The sequence below is a fragment of the Cinclus cinclus genome, chromosome 9 (genome assembly GCF_963662255.1).
Source record: "Cinclus cinclus chromosome 9, bCinCin1.1, whole genome shotgun sequence".
Lineage (NCBI taxonomy): Eukaryota > Metazoa > Chordata > Aves > Passeriformes > Cinclidae > Cinclus > Cinclus cinclus.
The window spans coordinates 10,368,131-10,383,139 of NC_085054.1; the positions used below are offsets into that span (position 1 = coordinate 10,368,131).

At 37.3% G+C, this 15,009-nt stretch overlaps 1 protein-coding gene across 1 annotated transcript in view; it reads left to right on the top strand.

Moving 5' to 3' along the window:
- Positions 1–15,009, top strand: part of STK39 (serine/threonine kinase 39) — an 82,321-nt gene that overhangs the window by 48,917 nt on the left and 18,395 nt on the right. The window contains exon 14 of the mRNA XM_062498201.1: positions 13,735–13,787. Coding sequence (XP_062354185.1) covers positions 13,735–13,787 — 53 coding nt within the window. The remainder of the gene's footprint in view (positions 1–13,734; positions 13,788–15,009) is intronic.

Below are 15,009 nucleotides of genomic sequence, written 5' to 3' on the forward strand. Positions count from 1 at the left end.
TCCTTTTTCCAGCTGTTTGTAATCAGAAAAAAACAATTACACAGAATGAGTGCAAACTTTCAAAATTTATTTTCTTCTCCTTTTTTGACTCCTTTAGTGACAGCTGCAAAAAAAATTGTGTGCCTGCCAAAGGTTGTGTACGAAAGAGAGGATTAATGAATTTTATTGTGGGGATAGGAAAGACTTAGAGATTATTTGGAATCATTTCAGTTGTCCCATTTACATAACTGCCCAGTTATGCTATCAATATTCTTTTTCATCTCTCTGCTGTCAAGTAGATGAAAACATTTACAGACAGACCAATTTGTATTGCTGTATGGCTGTACCAGTGAGGTGCTTTGGGTATCTATAAATTATCAGGAAACCCAGAGAGTGATTAGCTTCTTACCCAGTTATTTGCAGTGTTGGCGTATTCAGAGGGCAAATATTTTAGACCTGCAAGTATAGTGAAACACCAGGGATTATGCTTTCCATTTTCTGCAGCTTTTAAGGCAGAAGTGAAGGAGGAGTGGTCTTGAGAGACTTGAGTTGCTAAGCTCTTACTTGCACAATGAACTTCTGTTCTTTTTAGGGATTCTTTTTAATTCATGGCTGGAAAACATTCCCTCTCCCTACCTTCTCTAAAAGCAAGTCTCTAGTAATAAGGTTAATTTCTTATATTTATGAACATGTAGGTGGTTATTGGTAGAGAGGGAAGAAAAAAGAATTTCTGTTTTAGGAATCGGATAGTTTCCCTTAAATAGAAAAAAAAAATACTGAAAAGCAGACATGCTCTGGAGCCTGTGAACACCATTGGCAGTGTCTTGAAAAAAATAAAAATCTGATCTGAAATTTTGCAGAGTTGTTAATTTAACTGTCCTGCTTTTGAGGGAAGAATGCTCTACAGTGCAAACCTCTGTGCCATGTGAGCTCTGGCTGTGTCCTCTCTCAGTGGCAGGAGGTGGGCAGAGTTACAAATCTTTCACAGGGTTTGCTTCCACTGAAGCCTGAGAATATGAGTAGGGTCAGAGCTAGCAGACAGAGTGTGTGTGTGTGTGTGTCTGTGTGTGTGTGTGTCTGTGTGTGTGTGTGTCTGTGTGTGTGTGTGTCTGTGTGTGTGTGTGTCTCTGTGTGTGTCTGTGTCTCTGTCTCTGTGTGTCTGTCTCTGTGTCTGTCTGTGTGTCTGTGTGTGTGTGTGTCTGTGTGTGTGTGTGTCTGTGTGTGTGTGTGTCTGTGTGTGTGTGTGTCTGTGTGTGTCTGTGTGTGTGTGTGTGTGTGTGTCTGTGTGTGTCTGTGTGTGTGTCTCTGTGTGTGTGTGTCTCTGTGTGTGTGTCTCTGTGTGTGTGTGTGTCTCTGTGTGTGTGTGTCTCTGTCTCTGTGTGTCTGTGTGTGTGTCTGTGTGTCTGTCTGTGTGTCTGTCTGTGTGTCTGTCTCTGTGTCTGTCTGTGTGTCTGTGTGTCTCTGTGTGTCTCTGTGTGTGTCTGTTTGTGTGTTTGGGGGGAGTGGAAGGGTGCAGGCTGCACTAAGTAACACACTTGGCTTTTGCACTTTGGCACTTTGTGGAGGGCTGATTTGACCATGAGGGCTACAAGCTGCCTATATCTCTGCCCAGCAGTGTAGATTCAGAGGTAGTATTTAGAATTTTTATATATTTGCTAATTTAAAAGGGAGAGGAGTTATTTTGCTCATGGAACATTCACCAAAGCTCAAGTAGCCACTGGCTGACTGTAGATATTGTCTTTAGCAATGTACCTTTGGTAGAACTTGAGTTGACCCTGTTCACTGTTGATCCTCTTCACTGTTGAGACATTTTAATGGAAGTTGATACAAACTTAGAGCTTTTTGAGCAGAAACAACTTAGTATGAGGCTCGGGAGTGTGAAACATAAGGTTTAAAGAGTAGTGGCTGGGGGTTTGTGACAGGGCAAAGGGTAAGGAGATGGGCAACCTTAAAAAGGAGCAAGAGGTGGGGGGAGTGGGCAGGAAGAAAATGCTCCTCTGCTTTGCTCCTTTTTCCTCTTCTACAGTGGGGCTACACTCTGGAAACCCATCACATTTTCGATGATAGCTTCCATTTTTTTTTTCCTAGCAGTATGTTCCAGAACAAGGTTAATAGCACCCATAACATTAAAAATTATTTTCATGAAGGAGGAATTCTGGCAGAAGAATCATTGGATTTAAGTACTTCTTTACCTGGATGGTCAGGTTAATTTATTTTTTTTCCCCAGTCAGAGTAGGGTTGGACTCATTCAGTAATTCAGTAGGGTGTGCTAAATTAACACCCTCCTCGGTTTACTGCAAATGCCTGGTTGTGGATCAGAAGCACAACTCACAGCCTGAAATAATCTTTAAAGAATCCCGTGGTACTCTTTATACAAGAGGTGGTATATAACTCCCCCTAATCAAGTTGAAAACCATCCAGACTAACTGATTTATCTGTCCTTAACTTGTATTTAATACCCTTCTGTTTTCATAGTTTTCTCAGTGTGAACTAACTTTCCAAAAAGTTCTCTACTGTCAGGGTTGCTTCATTGGCTGGAGGCAGCAATGTCCAATTTGTTTTCTATCTTTTGCAGTTTTGTGTCTTGGAGTACATTTTCCCAAAAGGGAAATTATCAGCAATCTATTTTAGGTAATTCCATGCAAAGCTCTTGAAAGGCTCTAGTATTAAATGCTTAATATGGGCCATTAGTGTTTTAAAGCTCAAGTGTAGTTAAGAGACTGTGCTTGAATTTTGCAGTGAACTGAAAATACTGGTTCTCACTGGCTGGATCTGTTGCCACAGCATGTAACTCTGACCCAGCCTGAGCAGTTGTCACTTTGAAATGCTGATGCTGCTGTATCCTCACCCTCAAGAGGAAGTGGTATTTGAGAGTAGGAAGGAATTAAATCTGTAATCCAAATTTTTTCCAGTAAGGCTGTGAACACCACGTGTCTCAGCAGTGGACCCTGGCAGGAGCTCTGCAACGAGGGGCAGAAGGCAATTGTCTGTGATTTAGTCTTCCAACAGGACTTCACAGCACCAGGGAAAGGAACTGGGGGGGAATTACCACCCTGGATTTGAAATTGCCAATCTAACCACCAAGCTGTTGCAGTTACAGATTTAGGAAGGTCACTGTTAGAGGGTTTGACTACTTGGATTAATAACAAAGATATTTCATATTAAAGTAGGAGACTTGTTAATGGTTAATAGTTAAAAATTGTAAATTATCTGGAGCAATCTAAGATGGTTAAATTGGCTCCTATGACAGGAAGGTAACTTATTGACAGTAATTTGGAATGTCCCAGGACTTAATTTAATACAGTTCCTGCACACTACATGAATTAAGCCTATGGAAGAATAAAAGGGGCAAGTGGAAACATTTTACTGGCGTGTGGAATATTCCTGTTATTGCATATCTTATTTTAAACAAAGTGTAGAGAAAATGCTAAGCCAGAATTGCCTGTAATGTCACTCTATTATTTACATGTAAATGTTTGTGTGTATATATAATAGAAAAACATTTCTTCTGCTAATGTAGCTGGAAACTGTGGCATTTGGTGGGTTCTGAGAAATATACTTTCTGGGAATCTGGACAGACACAAGTCCAAGGAGTAGCTGGCAGCAGGTGGTTGCCTGGTCAGTGCTGCAGCAGCAGAGTTGTTAGGACTTGAGTCAAATGTGATTTCCTGTGTGTGTACCAGAGCACAGATGATGAAGTATTGCTCACTAGTCTGAGCACAAGCTGCAGTGCTGATCTTCCTGCTTTTAGGTAGGCCTGTTTTTTTGACCTCTTTCTTACACAATTGCATGTAAAGTCATAAGAAAAATGTACTTGGCTGGAGGTACCTAGTAGAGCTACTCCCGTGTTGGTTAATACCTAAGTTTTTATTTCTAGGAATAAAACCCCAAAAACTATGAACAAGCAAATCCCAAAATCTGTTCTTGCTAGGGGCAGAATGAGTTTGATAATTGGCTTATTGCCATAAATCAAAGTTCTCAATTCTCATTCTGTTTAAAATATTTTTATGGGCTTGTTCGTATGTTAAGCAAAAACATCCATAATTTCAATCTCTCTTGTAAGAAGTGGGGCTGGTATATATCTTTCCCCAATAATATTTATATAAATATAAAAATATTTATATTTATATTGATATATATCTCAACATTTTTACTATTCAAGTGGCTTCTGTTGTCAAGTGTATTTAATGACAAAATCCACAAACACACTTCCAGCTGTGGAGTAGATTTACAGCTGTAAAGTAACAGAACTTCTGTGTGGTCTGGGAATTGATCCAGTTACAAATATCATAAACAAAACCATTTGTATCATTTCTCAAATAAATGAACCTGTGATTACAGCATTGAGCTTTATTTTGCCACCAACTCTGTTTGTCCTGGGAATCAGGGAGGTGTGGGGATGTGGTTACTGAACTGAATTTTATTTTCACAGTATGGAGATTTCATTTAAATACCCTATATAACCATGATTAAATCATGACTGAAATCAGTAAGCAGGAACCCTTGATTAAACTATTGATTTTAATCCTGCTTTTTTTTTTTCATCTATTATTTCCTTCAAAGCTTGCTCTTTAAAAATGGTAAATTATGTATTTCTTATTCACTACTTCAGGGTGTTTTTATGCCTTGCTGTATTTTTATTGAAAATAAATTAAAAATTGAAAAATTTACTTTAATTATGGCCTAGATAATCCTGTATGCAATTGCTATATCGTCACTTATTTATAGGGAAATGGTATATTTTTAAATAAAAACAATGTAAAATTTATAATTATTAAACCAAGGAATCAATATATTTTTTCCGCTTATTAAATTTAGGTTATCAAGAAGACTTGCATGCCTAAATGTTTAGACGGAAAGGAATTAGGCTTTTAATTTGCACAGCTGAGGTTGTAAATTATGCAGGCAATTGCATTTGGGGATATTGCTGATACTGAAAATTTAAAATCACTAGAGCTTTTTATATTCCATTCTGCCTTTTTTTTGTACTATTTACAAAAGAAAAAAAAGAGAAATAGAAAATAACAATGAACCTAAGTACCACCCCCAACCTTCTTTATGTTAAAGGAAGCAATTTAAATTTTGAATCAATCTCAGTGTTAGAAACCATTTTATTTATATTATTAATGGCACGTACATTACTTGTCAACTGTAGTAGGGTTTGCATTTTGATAGTTCAAAATTCAATTCTACTTAGATATTTTTCTAATACTTTAAAAAACATTTCTTTTACCTTGAGAGACCTCTTCCATCTTCATCCATCTGCTCTAGAGGTGCCTGTGAATGTGGTGCTGTAATACATTGAGCAGGGCCGAAACCGTTTGGAATCATTTTATCTGTTCCCACTTAGTGGTGTGATTCTCTCCCTTTCCACTGGTAGGGGTGTTCTGGTCTGTGTTGGGTCACTGTAAAAGCAGCCAGGTATTGGTTGGTTGGTTTGTGGCTTCCAATATCTTTGAGTGGATGGCAAAATTTTAACTGAACTAATTTTATTTATTTTGTTTTGCCCCACATTTGTCATTGCCCTAGGGGGGCAGTGAGTGGCCACAAGAGGTGCACACTGGTCACAAATGTGACAAAAATTTAACATAGGAGCAGACTTTGCTGATGAAGCTGATTTACTCTAAAGAGAAAGTTTGGCAGGATAAACAGATGAAACCTTTGAAGATTTTTAAAACAAAGCTTAGACTTTTTTCCCATGGTTCCCACTCTTTTTGATAAGCTAGTCAGGATCCATGACTTTTAGATGGATGATATACAGATTGTAATTTTTGTGGTAGCTCAGGTGTCTTTCTGGTTTATCTAAAAGTCTCCTTTTGTTTGACAGTAATACACTGGCAGGTGATCAGGACTGTAAAACTCTGAGCCAGTGGCATTAAAAGGATGCACACGTCCATGGAGTTTTTGATTCAACGTGTTTAAAACTTTCTTTGATTTGGATAAAGTCAAAAGTTTCTCTGTGCCTTCCCCTCAAAGCCTTCTTTGTGCCCTGGGGAATTGCAAGGTTCTATTAAAAAACCTCCATGTACCTGTAGAACTTGTTGTAAGTCTTTTGTCTTGCTTTCATAAATAAAATCACTTTTCCTGAGCTCTGTTCTCAAACACCCCCAGCCTTCTGGCAATGATCGGCCTTTCACGCTTTCTGATTTAAGGAACTGAAATTTTGCTTCAAGCATTGTGGCTGTTTTTCAACACTGTACTTGAAGAATTTGTCACTGGAATAACAGGTTATAATCCTTCTTCTTATGCAGCAGGTATGAAGAGGCATACACACCAAGGCTTTGCGTGCCTAATCTCTAAGTTGCTCTGGTATTTCTTATCAGGCAGGCAGATGGTGTATCACTTCAGTCATGTAGCTAATACAGGTTTGACTTCCTTAAAGTGTGCACTGATCAATAATATTTGGTATCAACACATACAGAGATCTTTCAGAGATACACTCAGATTGGTAAAATAAATTATAGGCAAATCCAGAGAGGCAACTATAACCACAATGTGCTGTGATGTTTAACAAAGTGATCAAATTATGTGCATATTTTCCTCTCTGTTAATGAAATGCTCTCTGAATACTCCCAGGAGATTTTTAAACATTATTGATGTTCTCTTTACTTAATTCCAGTTCTTTCTAGGAAAAATTCTATTTTAGATCACTTCTGTTTTCTACCAAACATTGATTTTACCAGTTTAATAAATTCTAAGTATAATTGTGTATGCCCTTCCTTGTATTTCAAGTACTTGTTAAAAACAGATGCTTTTCAGAAGTTAAGTCTTTACCACTGTTCTTAAAAAACTTAATGTGCTACTTCAGAGTAACTTCAGAGGAAAAAACTCATAATCAATATTGCCATCTCTGCTGCAAAAAACCTGATAGCTCTTTGCCAAAGTTATTCCCACTGCTGATATATGAGAGCAGGTAGGAAGTGTGAACTTCAGAAAAGATGATACAAGTGAATACTGCTTTTCACTGTCTGTGCAGTGAAATGAGTTACTGATAACTGAAGCAAAAAATACTGTTTTAGAATTTGCTGCTTGACTTAGCTGAAAATGAACACAGCAAGTAAAAAAAAACTGAAGGGCTTTTAATGTTCTTTTGATTTAGCTTCTGGCATCAGCAAATGCAGAAAGAGAGAAGCAGCATATTTGGATGTAGATGTATTTAAAATATCTTTTCTTTGTCATAATATGTAGACTTGGGGCTGTAAACCAGTGGATTGATAGAAAGGAATTAATGTACATATGTCACTTCTAAAATGTATCAATTTTCTTGTGTTTCTTCTGTCACACAGTTTTCTAGGTTTCATATCCCATCCATTTCTACTAGACTGAAAGCACTCTAGTTTCTTTTGAATCTTATGCAATTCGGACCTATCAGCTATGGATAGAACTGTTGTAAAGACTTCTCCTGGGAGAGAAGCTATCAGCTGCCCTGGAGCCTTGGGCAGAGTTCCTAGCTGATCTGATTGTGACCATTGAGCCACCTTGGTGGCTGCTTTTTTAATATGCACTTGCCTTTTCTGCATGGTAAGTGGCATAGAGACAGTAAATCTTTAACAGGTAACTGCTGCTGTCTCATTCCAACAGCTTAACAGCCAAATGACTGTGTTTTATTTTGGCACTCTCTGTTTTCCACTCTTGAAAGCATCATTTGGCTGTGCTTTGCTGTTTGCATTGCTACTACCTCTTGATGTGTACTGATTAACAAGTGTTTGCATCATCTGAGGCATCTGCTCTTTACCCAAGATCATGTGATAGTAGTGGCATTTAGTTATGTATTAAACTGTTGAGTCCTATAACTTGCTTGTGGAACATCATATACTAAACTATTTCCTTCTTCCAAGAATATATATAGAGGGAGCTAAGTTGTAAACTCATGGAATTTTTCCAGAACCACTGAAGTAAATGGTAAGATTTTAATGAACTTATATAGCTGTTTATTTTGGGACTGCATTTTATTAATACAGAGAGATTTTAGTCCCATTATTCTTGCTGGCAATCTGGAAGCAGAAAAAAATTCAAGCATCTCTTTTGCTCTTACCAAAAGTTAGCAGCATGCCTTTTCATTTAATTTAGAATGGACCTGAAGTAATTAAAACTAAGTTGAGAAGAACCATCTCCACTGTAATTTGTAATGGAGGAGCCTGGGTATTGATTAGTAAATGACAACTGAGCATGAAAGTGTTAGAAAGAAGTTTACATAAGCATGTGGCAAATCCTCAGGAGGCTAATGCTTCTTTACAAATGCTCTGTTCTCTTCTGTTTATATGATCCCATAGGAGCCTTCAAGTTCTGATTCACAAAATAGCATTAATAGACAGACTTCCTCTTATTCCTGCTTTGATTCATCTGTGTGCATAGTATCATGACTTCAGGAATCAAGAAAATGAGGGCAGGAACAGGAAAAAAGTAAACTGGGATTTCTGAAGAGGTAGGAGAGGATTCTCACTTGCTCTGCCCTAGATTAATAGCTGAATTCCTTGGCTGAAGCATAAGGAAAGGAAGGGAACATAAATGTATGGAAGGTTGAGACCTGGCTGAACCTCAAATATCGGATGAGTGAACATGGTTACTTGTTTATTCCAAGATTTTATTCCCTCAACCTCTTTGTAATATTGAAAGTAAAGTGCTAGTTTGTATTTCACTGTTGTGTGTATGTTAACTACGTTCTGTAAATAAAGTTGAAATAAAGTTTAATTAATCAAAACTGAGATAAGAAACAGGTACTAGAGATCATCAGTACAGGTATTTAATACTTAAAATTCTTCTGCTAATATAAAATACAGTACCTGTGAAATAAGCTAACAGTTTGAAAATGGGGCTACATAGGCTGCATGGGGAACTGTGTTTATCTTGGTCTTTCTGCCTTAAGCACATGAAACAAAAATGGGTGACACGTTACTGAGAGAAGGCAGATGACCTTTTGAAATTTGACTGACATTTGGTGAGGCCAAATACTTATCTCTCCAGCATTTTTTCCAGCAAGAAAAAAATGAAAGTAAAATTTCTTTTAAACAAACCTGCATGTCCCACTCTTCTGTGCTTTTTTTCCCCCTCAATATATTTATTGCATTGGAGGCACTAAGATCTTGCCCCAGAGATGTAGAATGAAAATTGGATGAGTACAGCTCTAGGTTGTACAACCAACCTATCACCCTGATTAGTCCACTGCATTTTGATGTGAACTGTGTTCTCTGCAGTCTCAAGTCGTTTGAATCCTTCTGTGGTTTTAATTACAGCAACAACTGCAGTGAGGTAGTGCAAATGCCAGACTGCTTCTTAGGCTATGCTGTCTTGTTCTTTGCATTCTAACTTTGCTTCCATGGTAGTTTCAATGCAGTTCAAATTTTAGATGGTAGGAACGTCTATGGGGCTGAAATTCTGTACAAGTGAGATAATTGTGGTTTGTTTGTTTGTGTTTCTTTGGCAGTTATTTTGTGGTTTGGTTGGGTTTTTGTTGTTTTTGTTTTGTTTTATTTTTGGGGGGAGTGATGTTTTTTTGTTATAGCACACTGGCTTTGACTTGGTCAGTGTCATTAGTCCCTGATGCTGGGGGAGCTTCTGTCCTGGTGGGAATAGAGCTTATTAGGAATGTTAAGAGAGGAAAAGCTGACTGGTGAAGGGCGCCATGTGGCACCATTGTTATAGTACTTTTCATAATAAAATATCTACAGTTTTGGTTAAAGATGAGCTTATTTCTGGTTCTAGAAAAGAGTACATATTTGCATTCTGCTGTTGTCTCTTCCAGTCATGAGTCAGTTGTGGTGGTTACCATTGTGTCAGTACCTGCATTCTTGGACACTTAGCTCCCTGCATCAGTCTTCAGAAACTGTGTGTGATGACTGAGTAGCTGAAGTCTGAAAATGAGGCAAGCAATGTGGAGACAAAATGTGGCTGTTCTTACACACATGCACATGCACTTCTTTTGGCTTACCTTGTCTGAGAAATTTTTTTCTTACATAGGGAAGGAAGAATATACAGTTACTGAGCTATGGTAGGATGCATCTCATCCAGAAATACAGACTCTCCTGAGGCCTCTATGGAAAATACTGAAGCTTATTTGAAATAGAAGCTGATGTTTTAGATAACTCTGCATAAGAAATTATGGATAAATTTGTGAGGGTAAAAATGGTAGTAAAAAGGAAAGAAAATCTACTGCTTGATACATAATCAAAGTATGCCAGCATGATTTAGTCCTGAAGTTTAATTTCCAACACATCTCATTTTCTTGAATTGCACTTACATGACAGACATTCTTCTTTAAAAGGACAAAAGAAATAATGACATTTAATGTCTCTAATTTACAGTTGTATCATTGCACAAACAATTTTCTATTTTAATTCAACAGTACACATCTTTTGTCAATCATGTGGAACAGAGATAATTTACTGTAGCAGGAATTATGCTATCATTAGGTAATTATTTGAAGGCTTTAAATGCAAATGCCTGAAATCTCTGTCATGTCTTAGGATTTTGTCAGTAGAATCATGTCAATCTGAATAGCTGCATAATTTGTTTATTCTCTAATCCTGATTTTGGTCAATATTAGCATTTGTTTTGCAAATAACTTCCTTCAAAACAGAATATCTTTCTTTTATATCCTAATGACAGGATTGTCAAAGTCTGTAGGTGAGGGGCTAAGTGGGTGGCCCTTGTGCTTTTTCTACTTCCTCGAGGAAGGATTATTCCCTTGAAAATCAGATCTAAAAATATTGATGGGCACATCAAGTGGTTCTGACGAAAACAAGAATATAATGAAAGCTGCAGAACGTGCTTTCACAAAGTGTGAAGTTCTGTATTCTGAAATTATTTTGCCAGAAAGATGTCTTAGCATGGCATACTTTGGTGGGCCTTATTCAAAACATTCTGAATTCTTCCTGTTGGAGGTGAGTGCATAATGAAAATCAACTTGCAGTGAATTAAAATGAACAAAAATGCTTAAAATTTACTACTTTCAAAGAGATGAGGGGTGGGCTGGTTTTATCCATGATAATCAAGGGATATTAGTCTGTAGTGGCACAGAGCTAGAAGCAGGTAAGAGGTATTATAAGAAATGGTAAAAAGGTCTGAGTTGGCGTTTTGAAACAGAAATAACTTTGTCACAAATGCATTTGAGAAAATAGGAGCCATTAAGAAATGATGAAGAAGATAAAATTATTAATCAGAAAGATACTAAGTGCCTTTCTTCCAATCCTATTTCTTTATAGCAGAAATAAAGTCTGTGTGCTGCTGCGTGATGAGAGTGTAATGGATGTAAGTAAAAAAAAAGGAACAAATGAAATACTGCTTGGAAACTCTGCCTACAAATAAATCAACATATCCAAACAGTTGTAACCAAGGGAACTAGCAAACTAATTTGTAGTTACAGTGACATTAACTACAACCAGAGAAGTGTCTAAAGGCTGGAAAAGAGCATGAGGAGCTTTTAGGGGAGAGCTGAAGTGCATCTATTCAGTGGATTATATAATGGAATACATAATTTATGGAAATCAATAAATGTCTGGAAGGTAATGGAACAATAAGCAAAAGCACTTACAGGCTTCTAGCAAATTAATCTTGCAAAACTTTCATTGTTTTGCTTTCCTGAAGAGTTGTATACCATTATAGAGAAAGCAGCAGGGTCCTAAGCTGAAAATAGTTCATAGTGTAACAATTCTCAATAGCAAAGTTGGATTGCTGAATACATACCAACCTTCAGTGATTTTTCACCTTGACTAAATTAAACTGTTTTGACTCCTTAACTTTTTATTTGGGGTATTTTGGAACTTGGAAATAAAATAACATACATCCTGTGTGCATCTTGCTGGAGGAAAGAGTCTGTATCAGAAGCAGCTCCTCTTTCATACAGCTGTGAAAAGCTGGTAATTTTCATGAGAGTTCATAATTACTTGGTGCCTTTTTAGGTGGTAAATGTTCTGTTTATGGGAGGTCTGTGGAAAGATATAATTGGAGAACCTAATGCATTAGGTTTCTTGGTCATAGAATCAGAATGGTTTGGGTTGAAAGGGACCTAAAAGATCATCTAGTTCCTTACTCCTGGTTTACTTTTGCAAAGGTGTGAAAGTTTTTCTTTGCTTGATTTGTTTCTTCCGAAGTGTGGGCAGGAAATGAGCATTTGAGTTACATCACACATTCAATCAGAGCATTTCCTATTTAAGAATAATGCTAAATTTCTGTGCATTTTCCTTTTTTTATTTTTTATTTTTTGGAAAGAACTTTTTGTCTAAAGGGAACTGGGAGATGGGTCCTAAGTTGATGGTTTTTTAAAATTTGTAGTTGTTATTGTTGTTTGTTTTAATGTCCATGTTTTTCTAGGAGAGAGAGAAAGGGGGGGAAAACTGAGGTTCATACTAATTCTCTGTTGAATAAAAATAGACAGTGCAATATTTGCTATAATGGCAGCAGACTTCTACAGCAGAAGTAAATGAACCTTGCAAATCTGTACCTGGCTAGCTTCATTAACTGCAGCTTTGTGTTAGTGATCTTATACTCCTATAGTTCTTTATTTAGAGTAAAATTTTGGGAACCTGAAACTCCTTCAGCTTTGAAGCATTTCATTGATTCAGTAAATGAATTCTTTTCATTTTAAGCACAGCCTGTGGCATACTCATTTTACAGGGTTTGCTATCTTGCTGCTGTGTGTTGCCAATCATTCTGGGTTTTGTGTTTCTGCATGTTGCTGGTTTTGGCTCTGTAATATTCTTAGAAGTATTTAGCAAGCAATAATAGATGTAAGTCACAGCTGAATGTGCCTGCCTATTGGATTCAGTTTTCCCACAGCAAGACTTCATGGCCTGGTAGGAGCTTGCATACAGTTTCCTTCCTGAGGAGAATAAGGAGCTGCAAAACACATCCTGTTGCTATTAGCATTTCAAGTGGATTGAGCTATTCATCAGAAAAAGAGTGGCCTACAGCAATTAGGCTCCTCCCTGTGCTCGGTTTACTTATTTCCAAAAATGAGATGGCTGTCTGTTTTGTGGAGGCTACTCTTTAGTTGATGGAAGAAATTACTAACTAAACCTGAAGCTGTAAACATGCATGGCATGGTGGTTTGGGGCACAGGGTAAGGCTGTAAAGGAATTCTTTGACATTGCTATTAACTCCCTTATGACTGTGTCACACACACTGAGCTGGTTAAAACACTCTTTGTGGTAAGCAGGAAGGCAGGAAACGTTGGGATTTAACATTTTACTGCTCATTTTATGTGTAGGTGGAACCTCACTGCTGATACAAGGATGGTCAGTGAAATAACTTTTTCATTTTGAGTAAATAATTTGCCCTTATATAAAAACCGTGCATCACCAGTACTTTTCAGCATGTAACATTTGCTGGATACTTTGTCTCTTAAACATCTTTGTATAAATGTGACCTGGAATGGGGAGCTTTAAGTCCGAGTGAATCTTCTGTTGTTCTTGGAGGGTAAGGTATCCGACTCAAACTGTGTTGAGCTGTTACAGTCAATATGGCAGAGCATCTTTTGAAGATTAAAAAGAAAATATTTATCAGAGGACTTTATTTTATCCTCTTGGTTACTGAACGAATTTTCAACTTAAGCATAGTTTTCTGCTAGTTTTCCCAAAATACTGCCATGAAAATGCAGTGGAGTCTTTCCAGTCTGGGTGCTTTGGGAGAGCAGTATTTTCAAGGAAATACACACTACAAAAATGTGGTTGTCAATGCCAGAGATATTCTTGAGTGTAGGAATGGAATAGTTGTTCTGTTCTTCATTACATTTTAATGTATGCACTGACTATTTTACAGGAACTCCAGGAAAGAACTTAATGACATACGGTTTGAGTTTACTCCAGGCAGAGGTAAGGCTCCTGCAACTGAATTATTCTCTTACTGCTTAAAAAGGTATTTCAGAAATGGATTACTGCTTATGGTTAATGCAGACTGCCTCTCTGGAATGTTTCCTACTGTGCAGAGCTTTATGTTGAACCTCAGTTGAGTAAGAATTGTAAATGTATGTAAATTCTAGTGGCAAGGCTGCATAATATATATATTAGAAGACTTTATTCACAGAATACTTTTATCAATTTCATGTGTTATTGAAATGATCTATATGGTATTTAAGATCTTGCCTAGCAATATTTCTGTTTTCAAATTTGGAAAACATCATAGGAAATAAAAGATATAGTAGCCATAAAAGTGTATGTGGTGATGGTAGTAATATTAAAGTTTCTTTCCCTTTTATAATAAAAGAAGATCTATTAACAAGTATAAAAGTGCACACCATTTTTCACATGCTGTCTTCAGCTGAAAGTTGAGCTGTATCTCTATCTTTGGTATTATCACCAGAAAGATTCTGATATTGAAACTTTAAACTGTACTGCATACTTACAGAACTGTAGACTTTCCAGTGCTAAGAGCTGTAAGAACTTGAACAGTTGCCCCTGTTTGAAGAAAACCAAGTATTACTGGGATGAAATGCACAGAAGGCTAGTATTTGGAGTAAGAAGGTAGCATCCTTGTTAAACTGCAATGCTTTGAACTATGAACCTATTTTATATTCCTTAGAAGTCAGTATTCACTTTATTTAGAGTAGCCTTCAAAGAACTTTCACCTAAAAATAAATGCAGATTGGGAGTGGCATCTCTTTCACAGTAAATCATAGTATCTTTCATGTGCAGTAGTTCTGTGCATGGATATATTCTGTCTTGTCTACCTGCTTTTCTCGTTGATTTGGGCAATGAGTGAAAACAAAACGGGCCTGTTGCTTAATTGGGCACAGAACCTCTCAGTTTGCCAAAAGAATTAACTTGGGAAGCAGTTACTTAAGCCACTTGAGAATTCCTGCTTGGTCAAAAATAAGAGGATAGACCAGGACTTTTTTTATGGTCAGTCACTGAGGCAGCCAGAAGATTTTCATCTCCAGAAACTGCAGCTGGCTGAGATACCTTGCTTTTCACCTGTGTGTGGTTCTTGAGGAAATGAAAAAACTTTGTGTAACTGCCTCAAAGCATGATCTCCATTAGGGTGTTTGGTGTTGGGACCACATAACAGTTGAGACTTAGCTAGAACTTAGGCTTGTTC